We start from the raw sequence: 21,872 nt of genomic DNA, 5'->3' as shown, positions 1-21,872 counted from the left end.
CCTCCGTCCCCGCCTCCCCTGCCCGCGCCCCTGCCTCCGCCTCTGCCCACCCAGCCCAATCCCTTACAACTGCCCCAGGACTGCTTCTGGGCAGCCGCTGCAAGTCAGACGGCCCTCAAGTTGCCCCTCTCTGCTCCAGGTACCTTTCTCCCCTCAGTCAGCTGGCCCTGGCTCCTCTCGGCCAGACAAGAGGAGGAATCTGACAGCCTGACACACCTCACTCTTCTTTCTGCAGCTAGAAAGACTTGAGTTAGACAAGCAGAAGCACACGCCTCCCAACCTCATGGCGACAGCAAACGGAGCAGTCAAGCTGGGAATCCAGAGCCCATCGACAGGTGCCAAGCTGGGGCAGGAGACAGAGGGAGGAGCCTGGGAAGGGGCGTTTGAATCCAGGGCTGGGCCCGTTCCTCAGTGGGAGTTCTGTGCCCCAGGCCTTTTTGTAGGGCGTATGAAAGACCCAGAAATTACAACTATCTCTGGGTGATGTTGGGCTGGGTTGAGGGCCTGCATGAAGCCCTCCTTGGAAAGAACGGGAAAATGGGAAGCCCCCATGCATGGCATCTAAACATCCTGGGCAAGGGACAGTGGGGGCATCAAGGCGCATTAGAGGACCAGAAGTCTCCCAAAAGGGCCTCCCAGTTCCCGGCAGCCCATCTCTAGAGCCCATCAGATAGCCCCAGAGGCTCAGTGGGATCAGCATTTGCAAATCGCTGCCTAGGTAGGGACCTGGGCCCAGAGCTGGTCTCTGGCCAGCCTGGCTGGGGGTGGTGGGTGGATCCTGACTGGTGTCTCACTTCCTTTGCAGACAAGGCACCTAAAGGTACAGCAGGTGAGGGACCCCTGGCTACAGAGAAAGAGCCTGGTCCACCAGATCCAAAGAAAGGTCCTGGGCCACCAGATGGGAAGAAAGAACCTGGCCCCTCAAACCCAAAGGAAGAAACCAGTCCCCCGGATGCAAAGAAAAAACCTGGGCCCCCAGACCCAAAGAAAGAACCTGTTCCACCCACCCTGAAGAAAGACGCCAAAGCCGATGCCCTAGAGAAAGGGGACGGGTCCCCGGCCCAACCCTCAACGAGCAGCCAGGGCCCCGAGGGAGAAGGCGACCTGGGTGGGGGCCCCGCGGAGGGCAGCGCTGGGCAGGCAGCAGCCCTGCCCCAGCAGACCGCGACAGCGGAGGCCAGTGTCAAGAAGCCCAAGGCCAAGCAGGAGACCTCAGGCAGCCAGGGCCCCGGAGAGCCCAAGGTACACAAGAAGGCAGCCGAGGGCCAAGCAGGGGCCAGGAGGGGCTCCCCAGCCTTTCTGCACAGCCCGAGCTGTCCTGCCATCATCTCCAGGTGAATGCCCCCTGTCCGGCAGTGGGGACGGGTCTGAGGCTCTTGCCCCAGAGGTCATGCGTAGCTCCTCTGTTTTGGGCTTCTGTTTTGGCCTCTGTTTTGTCACCATGTTCAGTGTTAGATTGGGCGGTTCTGAGACAGTCTAGCATCTGTCCTGGGCATTGGCTCTACTACCTTGTGCCCCTGCAGAAACCAGGACGTGGTGAGCATTCATAGACACCAGGAATGTCAACACAGAGAGGTCCTCAAAGACCTCTTCTCTAAGCATCTGGAGTCCAGAGTTCCCCTTCCTCCATGAACTTGGTTCTAGCCAAGGGCAGGACTGAGATATCAGGGCGGGGGTGGGTGGGTGGGGAAGATAACTTACCTTCTTACTAGAATGTGAAAAGATGACTAATAATCGGATTGATAGATCATTAGTAATACTTTCATAAGCATCATGTAGCACCAGTCTTAGGCAATCTGTTAGACTTAACCTGAATGCTAACCACATGAATGATATTAGAGATGTATTGTAAACCACAGTAGTAACACCGTATCAGTCAGAATTATATATTAATATCAGTTAATACCTTGATATCATTGATACGTGATCCATTGAATTACCACAGTCTTTGTGAATCAAGAGCCACACACTGTCCCTAATTGTAGCCACATAACGATTAACCAAAACAACAATCCTATTAGTAGATATTAATGATCTGTTAGTGCATTGATAGTCAAGATAGTGACCACAGACATTTATGGTACTATTAATGTCCCTTGACTTCATTCAAAGTGAATTTGGATGCATCACCCCATGCATTTGAGGGAGCGGTGGGGGGTTGTATTAGCTCCAGATTGCAGGAGAGGCTCTGGAAGCATCGAGACCTCCCGGAGGCCAAAGCACAGCTCTGACTGGTAAAGGCATCATCTCTGCATCGTCATGTTCTAGGCCCGAGAAGCTGCCGGCTGAGAAACCCCCAAATGAGGCATCAGAGCTCATCTTTGAAGGGGTGCCTGTGACCCCCGGCCCCGCGGATCCCGGGCCAGCCACGGTGGCAGAAGGAGGGAAGGACATCCCGGCAGGCAGCCAGAAGGAAGCAGGAGAGAAGGCTCCAGGCCAGGATGGCCAGGCTAAGGTGCAAGGGGACACCTCAAGGGGGATCGAGTTCCAGGCTGTTCCCTCGGAGAAATCGGAGGTGGGGCAGGCCCTTGGTCCCACAGCCAAGGAAGAGGACTGCTTCCAGATTTTGGGTAGGCCAGGGGCAGGTTGGGGACTGGGGAGGGAGAGGGGCTCCCCAGATGTCCCCATGTCTCCCAGTTTGGAGCACTGTCGTATAACTCTAAGAAGTACAAGTTCCTGGTCCCTTCGGATGGAGAAACCGAGGCTTGGGGAAGGGGAAACGTAGCGAGTGCCCCAAATCCACAGCCAGGACAGGATCTGTACCTGTCCAAACAGCCCCACTCCAGAGCTCACTTTTTGCACTCTCTTCTACTTTGTCTACAATGGGGTTGCGGGGCGGGGCGGGGGGGGGGGGGAATTAGGCAGGTTTTGGAGCAGCACCAACTCTCTGGACAGTGGAATTTAAAGTCAGTCTGTAGAAGAGCTCAAAGGCCAAGCTTTGGTAGTTCAACTGCATCCTGGAGGGGGTAGGGAGGGTCATGAGAGCCATAGAGGGTTCATGAACTGAGGAGCACAGGTGTATGTGTATGGGAGCAGTGACCAAGGAAGCTGGGCACGTGAGATGGGGCAAGACTGTGGAGTGGCCTTAACTGATGGTCATACAAGGAGCTGGGGGGTTAGTGGTCTATTAAGGAGGAGACATAGAGCATGAGTGGGCTTGGGGATCAGCTGAGTAGGGAAAAGGCTTGGGCAGGGGTGCAGCAGGGGTGGGGGTGGGGTGAGATGGGGTCAGGAGAGCCCAGAGTGTCCTGACACCCCCCTCCTCCAGGCTGAGGTGCCATGGAAGCCCAGTCAGCCCGCCTGGTCAGCGGCACGGTGCCACCCAGACAGGGTGGGAGGGCCTGGCGGCTGGGCAGCGGCCAGGAGCACTGCCTCCTCCCCCAAGCAGCAGCAGAGCCTCTGCCCCGCCCCCTTCAGAAATCACATCCTCGGGGTGACGGGACCTGAACAACCTCCAAGGGCCGTCAAATGTATCACCAGCCCGGCTTCCCTGCTGCCTCTTGCTATTTATAAAGAGGTTTCCATTCCCGATGACTCAGCCTGTGGGCCGCCAGGGCCCGCTGTTCCCCGTCGTCACCGCTAGGTGGCAGCCTCTCCCTACCAAACACCGCCTTCCCTGTCTCCTCCCGCCCTCGCCCTGCCCTTGGGCGGTGCCCAGCTCGGGGCAGCTTGTGGTGTTATTAGAGGGGATGGTAGGCAGGTCCAATCACCTACCCCATCATTCAGACATAGTAACGCTGATCTGGCGCTCCGCCATTATCGTCCCCACCCCACCCCACCCCGCCTTTTTTTTTTTCTTTTCTTTAATGGAAATGCAGATAGCTTGGGATGGAGACTTCCTACTTTATAATGTGGGAGGGCCCAAGAAATCCAATCAGCTGTCCCCATTGTTGTGCCAGGAGAAGCTGAGCCCCCTCTGACAGAGTCCCAAGGCCATTTTGTGTGTTGGTGGCAGAGCTGAAACTGGAAACTGGGCCCCCTAGCCCCTATCCTGGAGCCAGCTGTCCCCCAGGTATCATCACTTGGTGAACTTTGCTGGATGGGGCCCAGGCCAGGCAGGAGGGGGTGGTGCGGGGGTACATCCTCAGCAGCTCCTGCCACCGACTGATGGCTCTGTTCTGCCTCCCCAGATGACTGTCCGCCACCCCCAGCCCCCTTTCCCCACCGCATCGTGGAGCTGAGGCCTGGGAACATCCACAGTCAATTCAGCCTGAACTCCAAGGAGGCGCTGGGCGGGTGAGAGCTGGGACCCGGAGCCCCTGGCCCACAGGCAGGAGCACATCGAGCACCCAGGGCCTCACGTCTTTCATGTACAAGGCCCCCACACACCCCGATTGGACATGATCTCTGTGGACACAATTACTTCTACGTGGTTAATAACCCCCACCGTACGCAAGCTGTCACGTGGGTTGATATGCACTCACGCCCCTGTCTCTCACACAGATACACCATCGGCCATTCAGTGTTGCCCATAGGAGATGAATGGTATTTTCCTGGCTGTTTCAGTTTTAGGCACCACCCTGACCCCCGCAAGGTGCTTCATAAAAAACCCCGCAGGTGACTTGCCCAGGGCCCCAGGGCCCATGCTTACCACAAGCCTGTGAGGTGTCACGCCAGGGGCCATCCTCTGGATGAGCCGACCTGTCCTGTGCCCATGGTTTTTGTGGCTCAGCTACTGTCCCTGCAGTGGAGCTCATAGCTTCCGAACGGAGCCAGGCTGGTTGGGACAAGCGTAACGTCACAGAGGGGGATCCAGACGGGAACGGAACACAAGCCCCCTACCTCAGCCCTGTGTCCCCGGGAACCCCTTCACTCCCAGCCTCTTCTCTCTTCAGCGGCAAGTTTGGAGCAGTCTGTACCTGCACGGAGAAAGCCACGGGCCTCAAGCTGGCAGCCAAGGTCATCAAGAAACAGACGCCCAAAGACAAGGTAGTAGGGGCTGGCTGCATGGGAGTGTGAGGGGGTCCTTGGAGTGGGGAGTGGGTACCTCTCACCTCCCTCTACCCGTATGTCTGCACCAGGGGTTTGCTGTGTGGACCTTGATGTTGCTGAAGGGGTCACTCAGATAGACAGATGGACAGGCAGACAACCCCTGCCACAAGGCCTGAAGCCCCTACCCATAAACAAGACGTCTCAGTTAGTGAACTTATCCTTGCGACTTCCCCTTCTAGGCACAGGACATTCAGGCCTTCTGTTTGGTTCAATTCAGCAAACACTCATGAGTGTGGGCTCTGGGCCAGGCCCTGTGCTGGGCCCTGGGGGTCCCCAAGGGAAGTGAATGTGGTTTCTGCCTTCAGGGAATGCCGAGGTAATCAGGCCCTGTCTAGAGCTGTGCCTCCACACCCAGCCTGGCCCGGTTCAGAGGAGGCCGAGGGCAGTGTTTATTTAAGGAATGAGTGAATGAGTGGATGAATGAATGAATGAATGAATGTGGGTAGAGGCTCACGTGAAGTGAGGGAGGGAGTCAGGTGTGTGAGGAGGTGATGACCGTCTAGCAACCTGTTGTGGTGAGGGCTGGAACTCAGGAAAGCTGGGGCGGGGGGTCAGGAAGGGGCTGTGGAGAAGGCTCTTGATTCAGCTGGCGGGTCTCTCTAGAACAAAGGCTTGAAGCAGAAGCTGATTCCGGTGGCGGGGCAGGGGAGAGAGTTTCAACCAGAGGGGAACCGTGAGGGGGAAGGCCTGAAGGCCAGAAATGGCAGAGACCTGCTGGGGACCCTTGGGTTGAGGCAGGGGAGCCGAGAAGTGAGCTGGTGGGCGTTCGAGGCAGAGACCCAGCACCTGCAGAGGCCTGGAGCCTGGGAAGAGCATGAGAAGGAGCTCCAGAGGCCTGCAGCCCTGCCGCTCTGTCACAGCTCTATGCACGCTGGGAAGGCGTGTAGTTTCTACGTGACTCTGCCTTTCTCCAACTCCCCTACTCGACTGCCGGGTCTCCAGGCCTCTGTCATAGACCTGGCTCGGCCTAGACGCTCAAGACACATGTGCTGTGGACATTAATTGGAGTCAGCTCTTGACTGCTTTCTTCCTGAGTACTTTTTCTGGGCCATTCGCTGTGCCAGGTGCCGGGGACACGGTGGTGAAGTCCGTGGGTCCCTGTCCTCGTGGGCTGACAAGCTAGAGAGGAGGAGCAGACAACTAAAAACAAGCACAAAGCATGGCGTCAGGCACTGAGACGCGCTAGCAGGAAAAGTAAAGCGAGGCAGAGTACAGGGAGTGGGGGGCCAAGGGGGCCATAAAGATAGGGTGGTGAGGTCAAGGCCTCTCTGGGGAAGTGACGAGCGCGGTGAGATACGAATGAAGGAGTAGAATCGCAAGGAAAATGGGAAAAATTTGGGCAGTGACGTGATGCTGGGGGGCAAGGGGGCGGGCAGGGGGAGAGGCTTGATTTGTGGCATCTGGCAATATCCCTGGTGTCAATATTCCTACCGTGGCTGATATCAAGCTACCGGTGTGACAGGTGGCTTTCAGCCTCTCTGAAAGTGACAGTTTAGCAGCCTCGACTAGGAAGGCAGTGATGGAGCAGGCGAGAAGGCACTGACTGGGTTTGTAATCCAAGAGGGTTTCCTGATGGCGGGTGTGAGGGAGTAAGAACGCGGGGAAATCTGAGATAGCCTCTAACTTTCTGTCCTGCGCACCTGGGCCAGGGGTCATGCCCTGTTGCTAACAGGCAAGCTGAGGGCAGCTCAGTTGTGGGGAGGGGGCCACATCGAGGGTTTCATTTGGACCTGAGAGACTCCACATGTCACTTGGACATCCAAGGGGAATGGCAGTTAGGCATTTGCAGCTGTTGGTGCCTGGAGTTCAAGGGTGCAGTCAGAGGTGGAAGTACGCATTTGGGGATCAATTACATTTGGATAGAACGGCAGGTCCTGGGGCTTGAGGAGGATGCCCGGGGAGAGTGGTGAGCGGAGGACTGGCCCTCGGGCACCCCCGTGTTCAGGCGGGAGGAGAAGGGGAAGATCTGGCAAAGGAATGGTGTTCCAGCAGGAATGACCAGGGGTAAGGACACAGTCTCGGGAGTGGGGAGAGATAGGAGGCAGGGAGGCCAGCAGGGAGGAGGCCGGGCAGTGGTCCGGACCTGACAGGTCCAGCCTGACAGGTCCAGCCAAGGGCAGAGGGGTGGAGGGTGGAGGACAGGGAGTGGTGACACTCAGGTGGGGCCCCTGGCTTCCCTGGTCCCCAGGAAATGGTGATGCTTGAGATCGAGGTTATGAACCAGCTGAATCACCGCAACCTGATCCAGCTCTACGCGGCCATTGAGACCTCGCACGAGATCGTCCTGTTCATGGAGTAGTGAGTGCTGGCAGTGGGGCAGGGGACCGGGTGGGGGTGCCAGCCGGCCCGGAAGCAAGCTTGTAGAGGGGTCTGTGCACACAGCATCGAGGGCGGCGAGCTCTTCGAGAGGATTGTGGATGAGGACTATCAGCTGACTGAGGTGGACACCATGGTGTTTGTCAGGCAGATCTGTGATGGGATCCTCTTCATGCACAAGATGCGGGTTCTGCACCTGGACCTCAAGGTACTGGAGCTGGGGCCTCCTGGGAGGGGTCAGGAGCAGCATCCGACCACCTGAAACCTGGTGGCAACCAGCTATCCCTCCGCCCCTCCCGTCGGTCCTTCTCTTCCTCCCTCCATCCTTGTATCTATAGATCCCGAAGGGTTTATTGAGTCTTCACTAAGTACCAGGAGCCAGGGCTACAAGACAGAGTGAAAGAGACTTGGTCCTAGCTCTCAGGGCGTCTAGTCTAGTGCTAAGTACACATCTCTTACAGTCCTGGGAGCCCCAAGCGCACGGTCTCACGCAATGAACTTGCTAAGTGTTGCTAACGTGTCCACCTCAGTGCTGGCCCCTTGTAGCCGCGGCGGGTGTTTATTGATTCATCCCACAAGTATTTGTGGAGGGCCTACTCTCTGCCAGGCAGTGTTCTAGGTGGTGGAGATCAGGAGTGAACAAAGCAGATAAAAACGCCTGCCCTCCGGGAACGTATGTTCCAGAAGGGGAGTCAGAAAAACAAATCAATTACGTATAGCATCAGTGCAGCAACACACACGTGATAGGCACTAACAAAAACGTTCAGTGAGAGGATATTCACATCCCTCCTCTGACCCTGCTCAGTAACTTGCAGGTAGGGGGTCAGGGACAGAAGCGAATCGGGTTTATGCATCATGCCAGCTGTGGTCAACTGGAGCTCGGTGATGCCGGCCGTGGTGCAGAGTAAGCAGGGGCAGCGTGAGTGCTGGGTGTCACGTTTGCAGGATAATCGGCAGGGCTGGTGGAGAATACGGAGCATGACCACTGCGGTGGGTTAGCACTCGCTGGCCTCCTGGATAGTCCTTTCGCTCATTCACTCGACAAATATGTATCGAGTACCTGTGCCGTGCTAGGCTGCTTCTGTGCTGCTGTGCACGGTGCTGGGCACGGGCGTTACCATAGGGATGGCGAAGGACACGCCCCTTTCCCCCGGGGGGGGGGCCTACAGGTTAGTGGGGGAAACGGACCTTCCTCAAATAGATCACCTGAAACCGGAAAAGCGTTGTGAAAAGTACAGGAGAGTAATGGGGGGGAGACGTACGAGGTGAACTTGGAAGAGCATGCAAAGGCCAGAGCAGGCCCGGGGCTGGCCAGCACCCTTACCGCGGGCTCACTTGGGGTCAGACCTGTTTGGGGCGTATGCGCCTTCCGACAGCCCGCGGGGCGGGTGTGCTGTGAGCATCCGCCCTGACAAGTGAAGCCAGGAGAGTAAGGAGATGCGTTCCAACGGGCCAACGTGGCGGCAGGGAATCTGAGGGGTGGTTGTAATGACCAAGGGCCCAGAGGGTGGCGGCCGGGACCAGTGGCAGGGACGGAAGGTGGCCAGACGGTGGCTACATTCTGAAGCTAGAGCCAGTCTGATTTGCTGAGGGTTTGGATGTGGGAGGGGGCAGAGGGCAGGGAGAGGAAAGAGCAGGGTGACTCCTGAGTTTCTGGCCAGCGCTGGTGCCTGCACGTGGCATTGGAGGCCTCCCGCGCCCGGCCCCCCCCCCCCCCCCCCGTGAAAGCCACTGCCTCTGGGGTAGAGCAGGGTCCCCAGTTAAAATGAAGTGCCCTGGGAAGAAGCTCATTCTGAAGCCTCTCTATCCTGAAATGTGTTTTTTCAGGAGAGCAGTACGTTTCTCCTCGAAGAGGGGTTTCGTGGTCAAGTAAGCTGGGTGACCCATGGCCCGACGGCCCTTCCCAGGGCTCCTCGGGAACTTTCAGACCAGGAGGAGGTCTGAGTCTGTGTCACTTCCCCCAAAAGATCACACCCTGGGAGCTTTCTTTTCTTTCTCTGTTTTGTTCGAACACCGGGTGAGCGGGTGTCATTAGTGTCCTGCTCTGAGCGGATGCCTCGGTTCAGAAAGCACCTTCAGAAAGCATGTTGTCAGGGTGCTCTAGTCAAACGCTACAGAGCCCAGATGTGTAACCAGGGCCAGGCCAGGGCCGTGAAGGCCCCCGGGGAACCAGGGGACTGACTAGCACCCGTCGGGGGATCACTGACAACTCACCCCAAGCGGTGTGTGGCCATGAGGCGAGGGCTTCTGTTGTTTCGGGAGGTGCAGAAGATCTGGAAAGCAGGGTTTTTGTGTGAAGTCTCCTGCCTTTGAACCATTGTTAACTACCAAAAATGTTTCTGCCTTGCAATCTCAGATTAGCCCCGTGTCCTCGGGTTACAGGAGGAGAAAATGGAGGCCCAGAGCAGGGAGGGACCGGTCTCACAGGAACTTCACTCACACACTCTCCTGTGCTGGGGCCACAGGATTCCCAGGAGCCTTGGCTGAGCACCTACCCGGTGCCTTAGTTAGACATTGGTGGGGGGAACAGGGAGGCAGGGAGGGGACAGTCCGTGCCCTGGGAAAGCCCCTCTCTGGGCCGCGGGATCCTCATCTGTGCCTGGAACAGGCAGGCCCGGGGGGGTCACTGATCGGCCGCCCACACCGGCAGCCTGGGCCTCTGCTCCAGAGAGCCCGAGACATGGGTGGACCTGGGTGGGGACGAAGGGTGAGCCAGGTCAGAGGTCAATCCGGGCCACCCCCTTCTCCTCAGCCAGAGAACATCCTGTGTGTCAACACCACGGGCCATTTGGTGAAGATCATTGACTTTGGCCTGGCACGGAGGTACCACCTCAGTGGGGGCGCGGGGGGAGAGGGGAAGGGCAGGGCAAGCCTCTGAGGTGGGCAGGGGGCAGGGGAGGAGCGGAGGGTGCCGGCACGCGGGCCGGGGTCTGCACTCTGAGCTCCTGCTCTCACCCCCAAGGTATAATCCCAACGAGAAGCTGAAGGTGAATTTTGGGACCCCAGAGTTTCTGTCACCTGAGGTGGTGAATTATGACCAAATCTCCGATAAGACAGACATGTGGAGTATGGGGGTCATCACCTATATGCTGTGAGTCCTGAGAGAATGTGGTGTCTGTGGGACTGGGCATGTGGGTGGGCAGCTGGGGCCAAAATTGGCCCTGGGGTCCTGGTGGGGTAGGTCCCATCTCTCCACTCCCTCAGGAAGGGGGTTGCTGGGGTTGGGAGTGCTAGGGAGAACCAAGAGAAGGGAACTTTGTACCCATTTTATAGATGGAGAAATGAAGGCCCCTAAAGGCATAGTGTCCTAGCCTAAGGCTCTGGACAGCAGACCTTTATGACTCAGGGTGGGGGCAGAGGGGCAGCAGACATCTTTTATGCACTCATCATTCCTCTTCTCCATTGTAACCTGGGAAGCTGGGATGATTATGCCCATTTTACAGATGAGAAGAGTGAGGCTCAGAGAGGGGAAGTGACTTGCCCAAGGTCACCCAGCCAGTCAAACCCAGGTCTGTCCCACTCAAGAAGCTGGGGGTCGGGGCACCTGGGTGGCTCAGTCAGTTGAGTGTCCCACTTTGGCTCGGGTCATGATCTCACAGTTCGTGAGTTCGAGCCCCGCGTCGGGCTCTGTGCTGACAGCTCAGAGCCTGGAGCCTGTTTTGGATTCTGTGTCTCCCTCTCTCTCTGCTCCTCCCCTGCTCACATGCTGTTTCTCTCTCAAAAATAAATAAAGATTAAAAAAATAATGATAAAAAAAAAAGAAGCTGGGAGTCTTTTCAGCTCATGGTGCTGCCTTCTAGGGTCTGCCTCCATCCCCTGAGCCCCCAAAGGTGACTCAGGGTCCCCAATTTCATCTCCCTGCCCCCTGACATCCCCTCTCTCCAGGCTGAGTGGCCTCTCCCCCTTCCTGGGAGACGATGACACAGAGACCCTAAACAACGTTCTCTCTGCCAACTGGTACTTTGACGAGGAGACCTTTGAGGCCGTGTCTGATGAGGCCAAAGACTTTGTCTCCAACCTCATTGTCAAGGACCAGAGGTGAGGCTCACCCCAGGACACAAACCCCGTGTGTGCAAGCCCAGTGCGTACGTGCCTGTGTGTGTGTGTGTGTGTGTGCGCACTGCAGGGCAGGAAGAGGGCCGGGCAGCGGCTGGGCTCTGGTGTTTCGTAGGCATTCCGCCCATCCTCACCGCACTGCCCCCTCCCACAGGGCCCGGATGAGTGCTGCCCAGTGCCTCGCCCACCCCTGGCTCAACAACCTGGCAGAGAAAGCCAAGCGCTGTAACCGCCGCCTCAAGTCCCAGATCTTGCTTAAGAAATACCTCATGAAGAGGCGCTGGAAGGTACCACTGGACACGGTGGGGAGGAGGGAGGGGCTGCAGGCGGGAAGAGCTCCTGGCACCAGATCCCAGGCCCCACCAGCCCTGCCTTGGCAGTTTCTATCGACCAGGCCTAGCCCTGTCTGGAAAACAGGGTTGGCTTTTCTCTCTCTGTCCCGGGCTGGTTCCTCTCCTGGAGTAGTGACCCTCCACCCACCCCCCTAGAAGCATCTATCACTTCTAGGCATGGGGAACACACCAGTGGACAAAAGAGACAAGGATTTTAATTTTTATGGACTTACTTTGGGTAGGCGGGGGGGGGGGGGGGGTGGATATTAAAAGAGGTTAAGGAAGGGCTCTAGAAAAGAATGAGGATGCTCAGGAGTGCCAGGGGAGAGGTTGCATTTCCTAATAGGGTGGTCAGGAAAGGCCCACTGTGAGAGAGCATGTGAACAAAACACCTGAAAGCAGTGAGGAGTAAGCCATGGTGGTACTGGGGAGAAGAATGTTCCAGGAAGAGGGAATAGCCGGTGCAAAGGCCCTGAGGCAGAAGCGTGGTTGGCAAGTGTGAGGAACAGGTGGGGTAGGCAGTAAGGCTGGAGGAGAGTAGGCAAGGGGCTAGGGAGATGAAATCAGAGATGGATGGGAGGCAGGGGGTGGAGGGACTTGTTGGCCATAGCAAAGGGCTTGTGTTTTACTTGGAGCGAAATAGGAGCCACTGAAGCATCTAGAACAGAGAGGTACTCAGGTTTGGCTGCCATACCTGTTGAATAAAGGACGGCGTCCTGGAAGATACGGTATCATGGCACCTCCTGTGGCCACTCTGGGTACTGCACCCTCCCTCCACCTGGCCTTTGGGGAATGAAGGAGACCTACTTAGGGGACGCTCTGCTGGACCACAGCTTCTCCTTTGCCCCGAGGCTGACTGGGACATTTCTCCCTCATCCCTCAGAAAAACTTCATTGCCGTCAGTGCTGCAAACCGCTTCAAGAAGATCAGCAGCTCGGGGGCACTCATGGCTCTGGGGGTCTGAGCCCCGGGAGCGCCTGAGGCCTGGACGCAGCTGCACAGTGGCCGGGGCTGAGGCCACACAGCCCAGAAGGCCAGAGAAGACGGGCCAGATCCCCAGGGTGGGCTGGCTAGGACAAGGCTGCGCCAGGCTGGGAGGCTCGGGGCTCCCCACGACCCCGCGCAGCGACTGCTTCCCCGACGTGAGCCGCCTCAGATGTGGCCTGAATCGATCCTGCTAATGCCTCCCCAGACAGGGCCCTCCCCGGCCCGTCTGTCACAGCCCAGATGCCACAGGCCCTGTTGTCCCCTCCCTGGCTCCCCCTCTTGGAATTGCTACCCCGGTGACCCCTGCTTGGCCTCACCTGGGGCATCCCTGGCCGGGGCTTGCTCCTAGCTGGAACGGGAAGGCTGGGGGTCCCAGCACGTGGGGCTTCTGCGGTTGTGGATGGGAGGCCCTTGGTGGGGCAGGAAGGCAGCGAGGCCAATTCCTGAGGCCCAGCTGCCAGGGGAACAGAGCAGGCTTTGTGAAAGAGGACCTCCATGCCCCCGCCCGCCTCCCCGCTCCCAACAGATAAGGCCTAGTACACACCATCTGGCCCGGCCCGGCCCGGCCCCCGCCCACCTTCCTTACGACCACCAACACACAGGAACTCCGTGTGAGAGAAGGACGCCCAGCCCAGGCCTGGCGGAGGGTGAGGGGAGAGGCCTGGGGGACAGGGAGACCACCCCCAAGCGTGCCTGAGGGCCAGGCTGGCCCAACCCAGCCACTCTGGACCCTCATCCCAAGGGTCATCCACGGCTTCAGATGATGGGGTCAGCAGGCCCAGGAGGAGGGGGAAAGCCATTGGGCAGTCCCCAACCTGCTCTCAGCTTGTGCCTTGTAAATAAATGTACAGGTTGGATGTGGCTCCCTTCCCTGTGTGTGTGTGTGTGTGTGTGTGCCCGCACTCGGGTGAGGTCAGAGGGTGGCGGGGTGGTTACCGGCGCAGCCCCGGGAGCCACACTGCCCAGCCCGCGATCGGGGCCAGTGGCTTCCCTACTTTGTGCCTCGGTTTGCTCATCTGTCACAGCACCATTATTGGATGCTTACTGTGTGCCAGGCTCCAGTCAAGTGCTTGTATGGATGTTAACTCATTTCTCTCTCACTGTAAACTTATGAGGTAGATACTCTTATTATTTCTTTAAAAAAATTTTTTTAATGTTTATTTTTGACAGAGAGAGAGAGACAGAGAGAGAGAGAGAGACAGAGCATGAGTGGGGGAGGGGCAGAGAGCGAGGGAGACACAGAATGCGAAGCAGGCTCCAGGCTCTGAGCTGTTAGCCCAGAGCCCGACGCGGGGCTCGAACTCACAGACCGCGAGATCACGACCCGAGCCGAAGTGGGGCTCTCAACCGACTGAGCCACCCAGGGGCCCCAATATTCTTATTATTTCTATTTTACAGAGGAGAAAACTGAGGCTTAGAGAGGGGAAGGAACTTGAAGGCTATTCAACAGGTCAGAAGCTGGAGCATGAAATGAACTCTTCTGTCCCCCAGAGCAAGGCTCTGCCCATGCGCACACCCTGCTTCTCGCCAGAACAAGGTGTGAGCAGAAAACAGAGGCTCCGGGTGGCATCAGAAGTTCGGGCAGGACTGTGGTGCCTCCGCTGGAGCTGCAGGGAGGGGATGCCTGCGGGGGGGGGGGGGGGGGGGGGAGGGGGGGGGGGGAGAGCCGTGCTCTAGACTCCCCCGGGGGCCACAGCCTGCTCCTCCCCAGGCCTGCATACAATGCAGAGGAGGGGGCTCCATCTGCTGGAGAGGGCAGCCCAGGGGGCAAGAGAGCTTAACACTAATAGGGCACAGCCTTTCCGGCTGTGAGGACAGCTGAGTCAGTCAGAGGTGGGACTGGCCTACGTGGGACAGCAGGTCTGCCTGCTTGGGATGAACTGGTTCCAGCAGGAATGGCAGGGACAGCAGTTCGCACGCATTGAGCCCTGCTGGGTACCAGCCCTGGTCCAGCTCTATGTGTTCATGATCGCACTGGTTACTCATGGTGAGCACGTGGCAGGCACTGTGTTATGTCCATTTCTCAGATGGGGAAACCAAGCCTCAGGGAGGTTAAGCTACTTTCTCAGGGTCACACAGCTCGTCGATGGCAGAGCCAGGATTTGTACCCGGACTATGGGGCCCAGAGCCCCTGCTCTTAACCGTTACACTGCCTACCTTTTGAGAAATCTTGGACTTGCCCACCTACCGAGACCTTGACAGTTCACCCCTACCTCCCCTGCCTCCGTGAATATTGGCCTGGAGGGCAAGGCCAGGGTTCTCACCCCCTACCCTGGCCCCATACCAGCAGGTGAGTGCAGCATCCCATGGCAGCAGGTGCCACACGGGCAGGGTGTGGCAGACTTTGGGGACTAAGCCTGGGGGTCTTGCACTCAGGGTTTGAGAAGCCTGGGGAGCCTGGCTTGGGCTCTTGATGGGACTCATGCTTATGGGCAAGGCCCCCAGGGCTGTAGATCCCTGCCTGCCTGCCTGCCTGCTCACCACCTGCCAGCTGGGCCAGGCCTGTGGTTTCCTCTGAGTTCTCTCAGTCGCTGGCCCCCACCCAGGCTGAGCCTCGGCCACACAGCGTGATGATGAGGGATGAGTCACAGCCGTGGGGCGGGGGGTGAGGAAATGAGGTCCAGCCACAGCAGAGATCCAGGGCCTGGATCCAGCTGGGGAAACCGAGGCCAAAACAAGGAAGGCCCCTCAGCAGAGAACCCAGGCCCCTGGACTCTGGGTGCAAGTCTCAGTCTCCTCCTCTACGGTATGCAAACGACAGCCTCAGCTCTGCTCCCCACTGCTACTCCTAGGGGCATTGTGACAGTCGCAAGATGGGATAGGGTGCCCATTTACCATATTTCACAGATGAGGAAACAGGTTCAGAGAGGGCAGGTGACTTGCCCAAGACCACACAGTAAATGAACATGTCCTAGGAAGGAAGCCCACCCAGAACCGTGGAACAGGACTGATCACTGCTTCTGTCCCTATCACCTCCTAGGAGCGCATCTTGGAAAGCTCTTTCTGATTTATCAGGGGCCCTCCTTTGTGCCTCCCCTGGTCTCTGGAGGTAAAGGATATAGACTCAACAATACGGATGGGGCAATGAGGGTTCAGAGAGATTTTGTCCCCTCCAAGGGCCACAGAGCACACTCAGGAAAAAAGCTACGGTGGCAGCCTTCAGTGTGGGGCTGAGTTTCTGCCTCTGGGCAGGCCTGGGCCCCAGCCCCATTACCACCACTAGAACCCCCATCCCCAGCAGCCTCGCAGGAAAAAGCTTCTCATCCTAGGGGCCATCCCGGTGGAGAGAGTGAATCCATGGCTCTTTGGGGCCTGCCAGCTGGAGCCAGGGCCAGGGCCAAGGCTCTGGTCTGTGATTCTTCAAGTCCCGGGTGCCAGCTGTGAGTATCCCCTAGCTGGTTGTGCCCTACCATAGTGCCTGGTTGTGGGTCGGTTCCTCAGGCACGGGGCCCGTTACAATGCTGACGCTGTGATCTTCCCTGCAAGGTGCTTCCTGGGGCCACAGGGCCTTGAGCTTCCCCTCCCTGCTCGGGGTCCTGGGCACCCCCTTGTGGGCTAAGAAGGGTTAACACCCTCAATGGAACAGCTCCTCCTGGCTGATTCCAGCCCAGAAAGCGTTCCTCCAAGACTATTTCCTGCCTCTGGGCCTTGGCCAGGCCCACAGTGACCACCCCCATGGGTCTGAGGCCGCATCTGGTTTGGATTACACCAGGCCTGGTGACGCTGCCTCTTCCTGTCTGCGTCCAGTGGCCTTGAATTCCACTGGCCACCTTGGACCCAACAGGGCAGTGGTGGGAAAAGATTTAGCCAGTGACAGGGTTGCCCGAGGGTGTGAAGCGGCCAGCGTTGGCCTGAAGGAGGTGCCTACCTGCGCCGAGCTCCCATTCGTGCAGCTGCCCACACACCTGTTCCTTTCGGCACGTTAACACTGTGATGTACTGAGCGCCAGGCACACACAGTACTGAGTGATTTCCATTTATGAACTCATTTCATCCTCACCCTGTGAGTGGGTATTTTCCTTAGGTATTTCATTCAGATGAGGCAGCTGAGGTTCAGGGAGTTTGTGGACAGGTCTCTGGGTTCCCAGCCAGTAAACAGTGGGGTCACGATGCAAAGCAGACAGTCCTACTTCTGACACATCCAATCATGTCACAGCTGTTTGTTGAGTCCCTTCTCTGGGCCTGGCCCCAAGCTAGAACCCAGAGGTGAACTGTGGGCACGGTCCCCACCCTCAGGGAGCTCACAATGTCTGGAACCCTACCAGGTGGGAGGTTGGGGATCAGGGCGAAGCTGGAGGGCCTCAGAAGAAGACACTAACCCCATTCTCTTCTTTTCAATGGCGGCGAGTGACATCCAAGCTGAGGGCAAAAAAGGGGCAGGCCTTTTCCAGACGGCATGAGGTGGGTGTTCCAGGCAGAGGAGATCACATGTCCAAAGACCTGTAGCTAAGGGCAAGCTTGTCTTGGAGCATTCCAGTATGGCAATAGGGAGACATGGAGGGGTTTTGAGCAAAGGAGGCACAGGGCCAGATCGGTGCTTTACAAGATCTCTGAAGCCAGGGAGGTTGGTGAGTGAGAGAGGGAGACTGGAGGCAGGGAGGCCAGAAGGAGCCTGGGCCAGGTTGGCTTGAGAGGTTAAAGAGAACTGTTGGGGACCGGAGGCAGACACAGGTCTCATGAGCCTCTAGGGAGACAGGCTGATGACAGGGAGACTGCACTCGGGTCACACAGAATGGGGTTCAAATCTACTTATTTGCCCCCTCTGAGCCTCAGTTTTCTGTCTGTAAAATGGGGTAATAATAGCACCTGCCCCCCAGAGACAGTACATTACATGGGGTGTGTGGATAGAGCAGGTGGCATAGGCTGCTGAGCTTACTTGTTCCACAACTATTTCTTCAGCCCCTACAGTGTTCCAGACAGTGTTCTAGGTCTGGAACAGCCAGGAGACACAAATCTCTGGCCTTGGGGAACTTTATTCTAGGTGGGAGAATTCTGACGGCAGTAGTGAATTTGGAATGCGTTGATGGGGTGGGTGGGGGCAGTGTCTGGGAAGGGTGTTCAAACTGAGGACGTTTGAACAGAGATCGAAGGGTATTCAGGGCATATTAGTGGAGACGGTTCCCAGCAGAAGGAAGAGCAGGTACAAAGGCTGTTTGGAGTGAGAACAGGGCTGGCAGGGGCAGAGCCAGACGGCACGGGCCCATGGGACGTGGGCTTTTGCTCTGAATGGGTCAGGGAGCCCCTGGGGGTTCCTCTGAGATTTAATCCAGGGCGAATGGATGAATGGGCGGGTGGCCATGACTCCATTTCTCCATTCAGCAAACCTTTATTGAGGGCCTGCTGTGTGCTAGTCACCGGGCTAGGGAAGTAGGTAAAATGAATAAGGCAGACCCAACCCCTCCTCCCTGAAGCTTACATTCTAAGGCAGAGACACAATAAAAAGTGAATACGCATAGAAATGCATAAATCCACGTTGCAACAGGTGCCTGGTGGAGGACACAAATAGGATGCAGAGATGGAGAATAATCTAGGGGCGTCTAATCAGGGGGATGAGGGGAGGCTTCTCTGAGAAGGTGGTATTTAACTTGGCCTCTGGATGTTGAGAGGTCAGCCCGTGGGGAGTGAGCGTGCCAGGTGGAGGGGACGGCCAGCGTAAGGGCCTAGAAGTGGAAACGACACTCACCAGTGAGTTGGCTGTCTTCAGGAGCAGGAGGGTCAACCTCTCATTTGTATCCAAAACAGATCAGGGCTCCCTGAGGGCTGTGGTCAGGAGGAGGCAGCCCTTGGCTTTCCAGGGGCCACCACGCAGGATTCTGGCTGTGTGACTAAATGGCCTGTTTTTAGCCTGGAACCACTTCCTTTGGCCCCACCAGCTGCCTCCCTGTCACCACCCAGTTAACCAGTGGGGAGGGAGTAGGGATTAGGCACCTCCGGATGTCGGGGGACAGAAGTTTGCCCTCCCTACCCACCCCCCCCCCGCCCCGGCAAAGGAAGGGGCAGACAGACCGGGCTGAGGCCACCAGGCCCTTCAGTGGGGCTGTCTTTACTTCTGATGTCATTCCTGTTGGCTGAATTGTAATCATGGTATGTACGATGAGGCTTTGCACATACCAGTCCTGGGGGCTGAAATCATTACCCCCAGGTTACGGATGAACAAAGTGGTTCTCAGAGAGGCAAGTCCACTTGCTCAAAGTTGCACAGCAAGGAAGTGACAGAGCTGGGATGTGAACCCAGCCAGCTGGGCTCCAGAGCTCCTGCTTTTAGCCCCTGGCAGCCTGGCCTTCGGGAGTGATGGGAGCCCGTGTTGGGACAGCCTGTTTTGGCTGAAGACTGGATCGCAAGGTTCCGTATACTCGCTGCAGGCAGACATGACAGGCTGGCCGGCCCAACCTCCCCCTTTGTCCTCATCAATGTGGCAGCCTCAGAGTGGCCCGCCCTCATCAGGACAGGGTCTCCGGGCCCCTGGCTCAGGCGCTGTCTGGGGTGTGGGGAGCGTTGAGCTCTGGACAGTGGAATGCCATAAACCGGGGAAGGAAGCGGGTGGGCGAAAGAGCGGCGGGGAGATAAAATGTGGAGGGTGGAGGAGTCTGAGGAAGGCCCGGCCCTGCGGGTGGGGGTGGCGGGCTTCCCTGGGGGCAGGGAGAGCAGAGACCGGAGGACCAGCAGGTGAAGAACTTCCTGAAAGCCCCTCAGAGCTGCCAGACTTGGGCGGGAAGGGGTGGCCTCTGAAGGCAGTGGGCTCCCCTTTCCTGGAACCCCACGTGACATGCACTTCTTGGTATAGAAGGGATTCAGAAATTGGGCAGGACACGCCCTTTCAGCACTGATATTCCAAGAATCTAAGCTGCTGTGATTAAAAGCTCTGGAATATTCTTAAATACCACTGATTCTACCATTTCAGAATTTGATTTAGCCTGCCTCTGCAAGGCAACTGGGCACCCTTCCCCACTCTGACCTGCTGGGGAAGAGGGGAAGGGGTCGGGATCCCCTTCTGGAGACAGACAAGCCTCCAGGAAGGAGGGTCCCTTAAGCAGAGTCACATGGGACGGCCCCTGTCCGCCAAGAGCTATACAGTTAAGGCAGCAGAGGGGTTACCTGCTCCTGCTTTGCTGCGTGGCCTTGGGCACATCACTTGCCTTCTCTGGCCTGGGTCTGGGCCATCTGTACTGAGGTGCTCTCTCTGGGTTGGCCCCCGCGTAGGCATTCTGGATCTCTGCTAAGCACTGTCCGCTCCTCCAGGTGGGGGTGGCCAGGCAGGAGCACAGGGCGTCTGTTGGTCATGGAAAGAATGTGAGGGCAGGAGGCCCAGTGGGTGGGGTCCTCCGGCTGGGCAGCAAGCAGAGGGCAACATGAGATCATGGTGTCTGGGCCTCCTGGTCCAACACCTCTGGAGATGGGATCCCTTCCAGGCAGTCTCCCATGTCGGACCCTCCCCTGGGACGCAGACTCAGAGTCAGGCTGCCCTTCCTCCAGCCCCCACTGGGCAAAGGAAGTAAAATCAGGACCCAGAGCAATGGGCACGCTTCCAGAATCATAGAGGGAGTCCAAGGCAGGCACTGAGCCCCGGGTCCTGCTTGGGGATTGGAGCAGAGGGGCCTGTCTTCACTTCTTGACTATGTTGGGGGTCAGAGAGGGATGTGGAGAGAGGGCTCGTGCCCCTAGCGGATTTGTGCACCAGGGTGTGGTTGAGTCTTTTTTGCATGTTCTCCCCAGGCACAGCCCCCGCCCCCAACCCCAGTTCAGATGCTAACCTCCTCAGAGGATGGCTGGAGCAGGATGCAGAGGCCGGAGCTCCCCGCCGTCGGGCCAGCCTCCCCATCTTCCTACTAATTCAGGACACAAGCTGGGAAGGGACTGGGGTCACCAGGTCTCCACAGGAATGCACCACAGGGAACAGTGCCCAGCAGAGGCCTCTTTCCCTGACCCAACTGAAAAAGAACTCTTACCCCCCTGAATCTGTTTGTCCCTGTCTCTGTAACTGTTTGCGCATTACACACACACACACACACACACACACACACACACACCTCAGAACAAACCCACACAAGCGCCTCCTTCCCCTCTCCTCACCCATGCCTTGCACACCCAGGACTTCCCCCTACTCCTCACCCATGAGGCTGCCTAGACGTGACGAGACAGAACAAACCCTCTCTCCTTCTCCCCATTGCTAGATGGACTCCAGGCCGGGGTCCCGCGCATGTGGTGGGGAGGGCCTCCACAGCTGGCCAGGCATTTTCCCAACCCCTTCCGGTCACAGTGAGCCCCCACCCTGCAGGTCCCCCCTCCACCCTGGCGGCTCTGGAGTCTGTGGGAACCAGACAGTAGGGACTGTCCAGCCAGGCTCGCTTCCTCCCTGGCCCCAGGGGACCTGCTGAGGGAGGACGGAGCAGCAGAGACTGAAATCAGCATGGCCGCCTGCCCGAGTGAGGGACTCTGGAGGCACTGTGCCGCCTGCCCGACCAAGGGGTCTCCAGACCCCTGGGTGTCACCTTGTGGGACAGAAGACCCTCAAAGCCCCTACAGCAAATGCCAGAAAGGGGGTTTCCCCAGTATCCCTGGCCTCTCTCTTTTCTCCCTATACCCAGGATCCAGATGGGGCATTGAGGCTCCACAAGGAAGCCCTGTGCCTCAGCAACACTGGTATTGAAGGGTGTGGGGACACTGAGGTTTCAGGTCCCTGAGTCTGTTCCTCTGATAGGGGCCACGAATATACCCACGTCTTTTGCTTCTGCCAAGGGGGATGGCCAGAGGAGGCCAAAAGTCAGGGATCAGTCACTTCTGATCTGTATCCAGGACAGTCACACTTCCCCCATAAGAGAAATGCTTTCTTAAAGAGTCATCAAGGGGCCTTGGAGAGCTGGGGGCTCAGGGAGGTCCCCCATTCATGTGGAAAATGCAAAGGGACTGGGGTCTGCCTTTTTGAGCCTTGGGCTCCATGTCTGTGCAAAGGGGCAAGGGTGCCTTGTTGGCGTTGGCATTCCAGGATTCCAGAAAAGCCTCTCCCACCCTGGGGGTCACCACCAGCTCTCCTCCCATGTGCCACCCCTGCTTCCTCACTGCGGGTCAGGGGCTGGGGGCATAGCCACTTATTTGCCATCTGGGGTCGGAGCTAATGAGCCCTGAACTCTCTGAGCCTCAGTTTCCACCACTGGAAAATGGGGATAACATCCTGAATTGCATGGGGTCTGGG

At 57.7% G+C, this 21,872-nt stretch overlaps 1 protein-coding gene across 1 annotated transcript; it reads left to right on the top strand.

Moving 5' to 3' along the window:
* Positions 1-18: 18 nt before the first annotated feature.
* Positions 19-13,546, top strand: MYLK2 (myosin light chain kinase 2). The gene is made up of 13 exons (XM_040447387.1): positions 19-139; positions 236-335; positions 806-1,334; positions 2,269-2,570; positions 4,131-4,236; positions 4,836-4,929; positions 7,181-7,290; positions 7,375-7,516; positions 10,061-10,131; positions 10,271-10,399; positions 11,194-11,346; positions 11,519-11,651; positions 12,580-13,546. Exons 2-13 carry the CDS (start codon positions 284-286, stop codon positions 12,658-12,660), a joined length of 1,902 nt encoding a protein of 633 aa, XP_040303321.1. The 5' UTR covers positions 19-139; positions 236-283; the 3' UTR covers positions 12,661-13,546.
* Positions 13,547-21,872: the final 8,326 nt, after the last annotated feature.

The sequence above is a fragment of the Herpailurus yagouaroundi genome, unplaced genomic scaffold, assembly GCF_014898765.1.
Source record: "Herpailurus yagouaroundi ecotype Mexico unplaced genomic scaffold, PumYag 196, whole genome shotgun sequence".
Lineage (NCBI taxonomy): Eukaryota > Metazoa > Chordata > Mammalia > Carnivora > Felidae > Herpailurus > Herpailurus yagouaroundi.
The sequence above is the reverse complement of the archived record's forward strand: the minus strand, read 5'-3'. Positions and strand labels throughout refer to the sequence as shown.

What these genes read in the sequence shown, in the direction of transcription:
- MYLK2 (XM_040447387.1), top strand. Translation starts at nt 284, where the DNA reads ATGGCGACAGCAAACGGAGCAGTCAAGCTGGGAATCCAGAGCCCATCG. An exon ending in AATCCAGAGCCCATCGACAG is followed by an intron (nt 336 to 805) that starts GTGCCAAGCTGG and finishes CTTCCTTTGCAG; the next exon opens with ACAAGGCACCTAAAGGTACA. An exon ending in GGGGTCATCACCTATATGCT is followed by an intron (nt 10,400 to 11,193) that starts GTGAGTCCTGAG and finishes CCCTCTCTCCAG; the next exon opens with GCTGAGTGGCCTCTCCCCCT.